We start from the raw sequence: 10,037 nt of genomic DNA on the forward strand, positions 1-10,037 counted from the left end.
ACAACAACCGTCCAAGACTTGGGAAGGCCATTTCTGACCTCGAACGGTTTACCGGAGAAACAGGAGAACTGAGCCACTTCATAAAAGAGGGTGACCGACTAATAAGCCGAATTGAAGCGAAGTCAATCGAAAATCTGCTCGATAGTGAAGATGCGGAGGCATTAAAAGCAGCGGTGTTCTGAAGAGTGAAGAGGAGCATCCTAAATCAAATTCAGGCGGACGAAGAGACCCCTTGGAGAGTTACGAAGGAAAGATTAAAGAAGGCCTTCGGAGGAGGATGGTGGGCCCCAGATGAGGACATATTTATGAATATCCGAGAGACAAAGAAACCGAAACAGTCTAGTGGTCAGTATGTCTCGGAACTCCTGGCACGCTACAACAGAATCGCAGATAAACTCAGCGAGATGATGGAAACAATCGAGGTACATGGTCGGATGCAATTCCTATCTATGGTACTAAAGGGTCAATTGACGAAAGAGCTAGGGAAGGAGGGATTTCCGAGAGAGCGCTCATTTGTGGAATGTGGTCAAGATCTCATGGATACAAGCGCTAGAGAGGTGGAGGCCCGAATGGAAGTGGAAGAGCCGGAGTGGACCCGGATAGAATATCAACGGCCTAGAAATATGTCCAATCCTTGAAGAAGAAGAGATCATGGAGAGGGTAGAAGAGAGAGAGCTAGCTACCAACTAGCTAGCAACTGAGTTGGTCATTTCTCTTTCCCTTTTCTCTTTTGTAAGTCTTTCTTCTACCAAACGTTTAACATATATATATATATATATATATATATATATATAGTACATGTGTATAGCACCATCATAATGCTCACCAACAGCTTGCAGAGAGCTTCATGAATCCATAACTAGTGACAGCGCGGATATATCTGAAATTGGAGTGGCCAAGCCTATGCCAGTGGATAATGTAATTGCTTCATTATCAATACCAATGTGTTCAGACATTGGATTGTATGGTATTGCCGCCATGAAAATGCATTTGGCAGCAGCTATTGACAACAAAACTTTTCAGTAATCCCGTTGGACATAAGTGAAATATTTGTGACCTACGGTTTCTGTACTCCTTGATACCACTATAGGGAAGATAATTAATGCTACCTAGTAATACTTTTCTAGAGGAGACAGTGGCTGATTTTAAACTATGCTAAGTATAACTTCAGTAATGCTATAAATAACTGAAAGTCTATTATCACCATACTGTTAATACAGATCCATGTTTTCCAAAATTCAGTAATCAACATTGCACCAATATATCAGTTAAGGAATGTTGTCACAAAGGTTGATAAATATCATGGGTTAAAAAGAAAGAAACTAGGTTTTGCGATAGAGCTAAGGAGTAATTCATGACTACAAGATGTAATTAGTTCATGGTTAGAGCGAGGAATATTTACATGAAAAAAGGATTCAAATGGGGAATCAAATTGGAAATGAGGAGGAAATTATTCAATGACAAAAGGGAAGGAAAGTGAGCCTGAGGAAATTGAAGGAAACAAATATTTATTCATGGAATTGTTATTTTAACCATAAATTTTCAAGGACAAACAGGTACCAGTTTGATTATTAAGAGGGAGAATATGACAAGAAGAGTGAGGGTATATGGTAGGAGTTAGGTATTTTAAATGAAAAGTAATTTTAACCAGTATAAGTAGTGAGAATGGAATTCTTAATATAACAAAGAATACCTATATTATTATTAGATTAATAGTATAACTAAAACACTAAATAAATAAAACAATGTGGATCTAAAGTATTAAGTTTGAATGAAATAGTTATTAGTGAAAATTTAAAAAAAATATGTATTAAACTATTACCTTGCAGATAGACTATCTCTACGCCCAACATGCAGCATAACTGGACCACTTTTAATCTCCTTAAAAACTGATATAGCTTCTGCATGGGTAAGTCCTTGCAGAACAGCCCCATTTACTGCTATGATTTCATCACCTATTAAAAATGTATACATTTTTATCAATAAAAAAATATATATTTCAAAACTAAAAAAAATAATTATATTCAATTAGGCATTATTTGAAATGTTTAATATAGTTGGTTAAATCTAAATATGTAATTGGAATAATATAATAACAATGCGGCATGATACAAAATATATAAACACATAAACTGAATATAATAATCGGAAATGCAAGGGTAAGTGAGAAAACTGCTTGTATAATCATATAGGCAATATTAATAAATTTACCTTCTCTTAAACATCCATTTTCTGCGGCTTGTCCTGTTTTAAATATAGTTTTAATGAATATTCCAAGATTTCCTTTAGGTGAATCATAACCTCCAACCACGCTGAAACCCAAAGATTTAAAACCAGGACCTTTATGAAATGTTACAGTGAAAATTGAAAGTGTCAAAGATTTAGGACGATTGGAAAAAATGGTGCGATCTGGAATTTCATTTTTATGTCGCAAATAAGTATCACCTTGAGAAGAAAATTTTCGCATTCCAGTTTTCAAAACATCAGTTTCCCTTTTGTCCTCTGGTATTGGTGGCTTTCCTAACTTTGATTTTACAATATTAGGAGAAGGCTTGAGAGGGTTCACTGGCTCAGCAATTGATTTATTTAAAGGTACGACATAGCCCATGAAAGAATCATAATTTGATTTGTTAAGAATAGGGTCTTTTGATTTATCAGCTATGGTGTAATCATTAGATAATTTGTTGGTTGGCTCAATATTTTTCGAGAACAATGGGTCACTTGGGCGTGATACAACAATTTCTATTTCATTTGTTGAATTTTTCATCACTTTTTTAACTTCTTGAATTGGAAGGCCCTTCAGTCTAGTACCATTTACCTTTATGATTTCATCTCCTTCTTTTATTCTTCCATCTCTTAACAAAAAAAAAAAATTATGAGGTTTTCATAGAACAAACTATTGAAGCATTAGAAACAGTTGTTATTATAAAAAAAAAACAACAACAAAGTAACATAAAATGATTATATCGTTTCAGGTATATTAAAATTTTAAAAATGTGTTCAATTAATTAATATTTATGTAATCATTATCATTTTAAGAAACCAAATATTGTTTTTAGCTAGTTTGCATCAACTATTAATGTTTGTGTTTATTTTTTCCTAAAACTTTTTGCCGAGAAAACATGTACCAACTATAGTCCTAATGAAACTTGGAGATCAATTAGCAATAAGATTTATTCTTTTTCAAATCTAAATGTAAGAAAATTTCACAGAATATAATGTCAAAATAAAAAGGTTATATAATTTATTTATATATTTATAAATAATAAGTGGATATGAAGGAGATGGTCAGGGTTGCGATTAAGAAGAAACAAAAAATAGTTCTCAACTATTTATTCATTATCCTAGGTCTTCAATAGGGCTGATGTGGTGAGTGGAGATGTAAACAGGCCCCTATAGATCAGCCCGAATGAAGATGTATATTATGGGTCTAAACGTCGGCAATGAATACATAGTTAAGAACTATTTTTTGTTTTTTCATTACCGCAGCCCTGACCATTTCCTTCACCTTTATTAATATGTTTATATTTGGTATATATTAATAGTTTGAATTTATATTTTTTAGATTATTTATAAAAATTGTTTATTCAGAAAGATAAATTATTTATTTATTTATGCAGCTGACATTATTTGCCCTTCTTTCATTTTTACATTGCTTATTAGAAGACATTGTAAGTTCACTCCTCATAGCATATGCCTTCAAGCATATACAAATTGCAATTACTTTCCTTGTCAGCTAAAATTAACTAAATAAATTGTTACTATAGGTAATAAATTTTGTGATGTAGAGAAAATACAACTATTTAAAAACAAAAAAAAACTTTATATATACAATACCTATCCGTAAGACCTCCAGCTTCAATATTGGAAATAATGTAGCTTCCCCGACTAGGACCATTTTCAATTTTTTCTACATAGAGTCCTAATTCATCAGATTTACTTTTTCTAATAGATATTCGCTTAAATTCTTTTTCTAAACTTATATTTCGAGAAAAGTCCAAAAGAGGTGCTGTTCCACTTCCACTTCCAGATGCCATAAAATCAGTTTCACTCTGATTAAATTGTTTATCAACAGTAGGTTGCATAACATCACTGATTTTATTATTTATTCCCTTTCTATTTTGATTAATAGTGGTTATTTTTTCGAATGGCATTGATTGTTTTATTTTAGTGTTATGTGGATGAAGTGTGTTAACTTCTTTTGAGTGGAGTTTATGCTTAAAAGATGATAACTCAGGTGCTGAAATATCTTTTGCTTCTAAGGAAGTGGAAGATGTTTGAAGTCCATTTTTTGCATTTACAATATTAAAGTCGAAACGTTTTTTATCATTTCCTTTGAAGGTATCACTTTCATAGCCACTTTCTTCTGATTTTCCAAGCATAATATTGTTAAGAAAATTGTAAATTTCTTTCAAGTGAGGTTGTGTACGCATATTTAGGGGCAAACTTGGTTCTATGTCCTGAGTGTTCTCTTGTCCTAAAACCTTTGGCTCACTCCAATTCATTTGGTAATTATTTACAGAACTACTGCATTTTTTATTATCATTTACAACAGGATGATGATTAACTCCTAATTCTTTGCTGGCTTTACCAATGCCACTTTTTACATTCTTCTTACAAGCAGTTACATTTTTGTTTACATCACCAAGTTGATCAAATGATAAGCTGGATGGTCTTGACCAAAATAGTTTATTTTCTGAGTGCTCCTTGACTTTAGATAACAAATCATCATGACTTAATGACTTTCTACCAGTTTCAGTGACTTGCTCTAGCCTAGTAAATTCTGCATCCTTCACTGAGCATGGGTCCATTCCATTTTCTTCCAAAGGGTTTTCATGTACAGTTTCAATAATTTTTTTTTTAAATTTCAGTGGTTGATTTGAAACTTTTGATTTTCTATCACTTTTTTTTTCTTTGCCTTTCATAAGAAGGCTATTGAGTTGATACAAGTCAGCTATTCCCTTCTGACATTCTTTCTTCACCCATTCTGTACTATTTTTTGAAGGATTTATTTCTGATGAAATAGATAGATTCTTAGTAACAGGTGACTGAGAATGGTTATTTCCACGCACAAACATATGACGAAGAGATTCAACCCTTGAAACTCTTCTACTTTTTTGATTTGAGCCAACAGGAGCAGTTGGTTTCGCTTGTTGGTTCACTGTGGATTTATGATTTGCAGATGTTTCTAAAATTTCTGTTGAATCACTTCTTTTTAGTTGTTCCCATTTTCTTCCAACTTTTTTACCCCATGTTGCAAGACCTGTAAATGGAAAATTAAATAATTAAATAGATTTCTTGTAACTTTTATACTATTGAGATAAAAAATGTTGGAATATTAAGAATAGATTAGGATTTTTTCATATTTACAGATGGTTTTATGATAAAAATGGTATTGCACAACGTGCAATGGTTACATTACAATAGTGATAGTCAATCAGCACATTCAATCTTCTCAGTTTATATCTCTTTATTTTTACATTAGTTACATTGGTCTATGATCAGGGCAGATAGACCCTAGATTTGTTTGCTCATAATGATTATTCTAATATGTTGAATATGCGATAGTTAAGATTCTTTTCTTCTTTACAATCAAAGTTCATTTTTTGACTATGAACTGTAAAAGTTATTAAAGTTTATTTATTTAATAAGACATTTTGTCGCTTAAATGTAGTGAAAAATGTGTAATATCATTTATGCTAAAAAAAAACAAACTATTTTTATAGAAAGGGTAGTTTTTCTTTATTCAATAAAATTGTATTGGTGGTAAAATTTCTATATACCTTGCAAAATAACCAATATTGAAATATTATTCTGCACAGGATTAGAAAAATTATTGAATAAAATAAGTAGTAAATATATAGGCACAGAGTTATTTATAAAATTTGTATTATTTAAAAAAAAATATTAATGTTATCAGGAATTCATTTGATGTATGAATTCCTGATAACATTAATATATTTTGTATTTACTAATCGTGAGCACATTTTAATTTTGATAATTAGTTACATTTGATCATAAGTTATGTCCCTTTTCCATCAGAAGGGTGTTATATTTGTTCTTGCATGATCCTAATGACTAACATCAGTTAATCAGAACTTTGCCCCATCTGAGCATTCTTCTTTTTTTTTTTTCCTTTTCTTACATCAGCCCAAGACTCCCGTTGGAGTCCTACACTGCCCTTGTTGTTATATTATAAAAGAATGGAGATGAGGATGTAAATTGTTATTATTTATTTAATTTTAAAAATCTAATTTGGTTTCTGCTATAAATTTGCACAATGCCTGAATAGTAGCCCTAACTAGATCTGCCAGCCCTTGAAGGAAAGCGCTGTTGTTTTGGAAGAGGGGATATTTAATCCTGTATTTGCCATATATACTAAAATTTAGTGTAATATGTAATGGGTCTTCGATTTGCTATCTTATCAGCTTGCTCATTGCTGTACAAACCCACATGACCTGGAACCCATTTAACCTTAAATTTGTTATTTAATGAACTATGAACTTCTTCTATTATGTTCTTTATTAGGTAAGATGAAATATGTTTTCGACGTATGTTTTTGAGTGAATTGCAAACGGAAGCGGAATCTGTTAGAATTATGAGTTTTATATTCTTGTATTTTCTGTTTGCTATTTTGAAAGCTTTAACGACACCGTATAATTCAGGACTGTATATGCTAAACTTGGTGGGGAGGTTTATCGATGTATCCTGGTTATATTGGACATCATATATTCCGACTGCAACTTTGTTTTTTTCTTTAGATGCATCTGTATAAATTTTTATACTTTTCAGACAATATTTATAGTGTTTTCTGTTTTAGAACTGTTGGTGGATAGTGTATTCTGGTCAAATCTGATTGGTGATTGGAATAGTTTGGGATTTGTTTTTATGTTAATTTGTGACTTTGGAATGGGAGTACTTTAGTTCGAGTGGTCCGGGGTTTATGGCGAGTGTGTTAAATAGAATTTTCGTTTCTTGGGCTATGATTCCTACTTTTAGAATGAATAAAGTGCCGTTTCGAATACCTTGATATAGAGGGTGGCAACTGTCAGAGGCCACTTTTAAAAGGAATTTACCATTACCTCCCAATTTTCCATTGAGCATATGAATTATTGATCTTACAGTCAAATAAATTCTGGCCAAGAAACCCAGATATCTTTGCTGGTACAGCTTTTTAAGTGATTTTTTAGTTTGAAAAAAAAATGTTATGAGACCAAACTATGTGTAAAATTATCAGCAGCAACCATAGAATCATCTAGCATAGAAATTGTGAGCTGGCTTTGACACATTGTGTGAAAGTTATAGCCAAAGTAACTCTAGGGTCAGGTCCCTATTATTCAATGGTGATTGCTTCTCAACTATTTTCTAAAAAAAGAAAGCATGCAAGGAATGGTCGGGATTCATACATACCATCCACTAAACAGTCAATTTTCTGAGCATTCTTTCAAACTTTCATCTTTCTTAGGCATTCTCCTTTCTTTTTACATTATATTAAATTAAAATTGCCTATACTCTGGAATACCTCTGAATTTGGGATGGTAGGAAAATAATTGACTAACAACATGTGCTACTTCGACTATAAGTGTCGCTGCAAATGCGAAATGCTATGAAGGAAAGACCAAAGCACATGGGCTCCATTTTATACCTAATAACATTTTCAAAGAACCACATTTATGACAGGTCATGAAAGTATGATGGTTAAATGGTCTGGTCATGTTACTAGGATGTAGGGCCATTTGTAGCCCAGAAATTTAAAGTGCCAACTTTAACTGGCTCGTGACTGCAGCAGGACTAGTTCGAATTCGGCCGGGGGGGGGGGGTTGATCTTTATTTCTGTGGTGGTTTCAGCAAATGAAAACTTGACCCCTTGACCATAGTTAGAATAGGTTGGTTACCTATAGATAATGGATTATTGATATAATTATATTGGATACAATATCCTTTCTAGCATAGAAATTTTCCAACCTAATTTTAACTGAAAACCACTATTCTTTTTTTGTCATTAGATGATATGAAGAATTGTCATTAGGTAATTTAACATTGAATGTACCCATTACGCTCCATTAACAGATTTGTAAGGAAAATTAATTATTTTATACCATTACCTTTTCTTGTTATTTTAGGTGATCCTGAAATTGGAGTGGATGATCCAACTGCAACTGGAGAGGCTTGACCAGACCTGGGATGCCACTGTTTCATTCCTTCTTCATCACTGTCAGGAGAAAGTGGAGCGAGACTGACTAATTGTGGATTAGGATCAGAGCTCCTTCTTTTAAATAGTCTCATCATCTGTAAAGAATAATACATTTTTAATACTAGCAATAGGGCTGTATATGTCACAAGTTAGTTAAATTTTGTTTACAACTAAATGAATTTATCACTATGTACTATGAAAAATGAATATTACGGTACTGATGAAAAGAGCTGAGTAATGAAAAGATGAGATTACTAGAACAAAAGTTTTGAGAATAATACAGTCTAATTTTTCAAATAATTAAAAAATACCCTTTGAATAAGAAACTTTTACCAAAGGAAACTCATAAATTTAGTTCAATGCTAAAGCAAAATCAATATATTTTTAATATTGCATAAAAAACAAGGTACACAAGTGATATAATTTTATTTTAATGCCTATATTAAAAAAATTATTTGTTACATAAGTTTTTGTATAACTTGAATATTTTGTAATTAGATTTTACCTTGCTCCTTTAAGATGATAATATGGCAATAGTATGTTCATTTTTTATCTTGAACATAGTTAAATAACAATATAATTCCATTATTTTTACACATTGCATACTATAATGATCAAGAAAAGGACCATTAGTTTATAGGTTCTTGTTTCTTATATATGAAGATGGTCAGGGTTACGGTCAAAAGTAAAACAAAAATAGTTTACAACTATTTATTTTCCGACGTTCTTGTTTCTTGTTAGCTGAACTGAAAGTCAGGATTTTGAAATTCAAATATTATTTTCAATGAGTTTCAATTTAAAAATTAATGGTGTGTTAATAATATTCTGGACACTCTACTTCACTATTTTTAAGAATCTTAAGTTCAAAACCAATATTCTTTTATAAGAGGAAACCACTTTGTTTACTAAAACTCAGTTCTCCTAACAAGAAATTTCTAGCATATTATTTATAAGAACTAGTAGTAAATATTTTCATGATATGATACCTAGTTTAAGAGTTGAAGTCCATGTAATCTACTGTATCATGATTATACCCTCTGTAGAGAAGTAGGCTATTGTTTATGGGCCATGACAGCCAAAAATCATTAATCAAAGCATTTTCATGGACATCTAAGTTTTACATCACCACATAAGAAATCAGGATTGTGACAATACTTAAACCCATCAGCTACTTGTCTGCCAGAACTTCATCTAATCTTTTATACTTTTGTTTCATCACGAAACTATGATCTATTTTCATACTTTCTATAACTTGTAATTTTTATATTCTTATGCAAAGTACCAACAGCATGTCTATATCATTGTAGCGAGAGAAACAAGAAATTCAACTTCAATCAACTAGAGCGCAGCACCTCGAGCCTCACCGAAGCTCTCAAATTTATATATTGATATGTAATGGGAGGCACCAGCTGGAATTTTTAGCGCTAAATAATTTCTTTTGTCGGCATGCCAAAGATATCGCCGGACCTAGGAGAAACCCGTCGGCGAAACATCTAAAGAAATGTACAGAGCTATATAGATAACATAGGGTATGCACCCCCTGGGAACGGTTGACCGTGTAAGCAGAGATAAACAAAGAAACAACCCTTATCTTACACGTAGCCACTTTAAACACCTCGGGGAAAATACAGCAGTGTCAAAGAAAAAAGCCGTCTTAATTGAAGACAAATAAACACCCCTTATCTCACACGGGGCCACTCTAAAAACCTCGGGGAAAATACAGTAAGCCGCCTGAAGCCGGCTTTCTTCAAAAAAGAAACCTTTAAACATGAAACGTAGGAAAAAGACCGACTTTCACCGAAGGTCATTGGACCTTCTCACCCCCTCTGAAAATAGAAGAACC

At 32.4% G+C, this 10,037-nt stretch overlaps 1 protein-coding gene across 1 annotated transcript; it reads right to left on the reverse strand.

Annotated features, from left to right (window-relative positions):
- Positions 1 to 1,822: 1,822 nt before the first annotated feature.
- LOC106687635 (uncharacterized) lies at positions 1,823 to 8,297 on the reverse strand (the record flags this gene model as incomplete). The annotated part of the gene is given in 4 exon segments (XM_014431621.3): positions 1,823 to 1,955; positions 2,212 to 2,855; positions 3,838 to 5,263; positions 8,106 to 8,297. Coding segments are annotated over 4 exon segments (2,387 nt in total), but the record flags the coding sequence as incomplete, so codon positions are not given.
- Positions 8,298 to 10,037: the final 1,740 nt, after the last annotated feature.

Source organism: Halyomorpha halys, unplaced genomic scaffold (genome assembly GCF_000696795.3).
Source record: "Halyomorpha halys isolate HHAL.00 unplaced genomic scaffold, Hhal_1.1 Scaffold990.1, whole genome shotgun sequence".
Classification (NCBI taxonomy): Eukaryota; Metazoa; Arthropoda; class Insecta; order Hemiptera; family Pentatomidae; genus Halyomorpha; species Halyomorpha halys.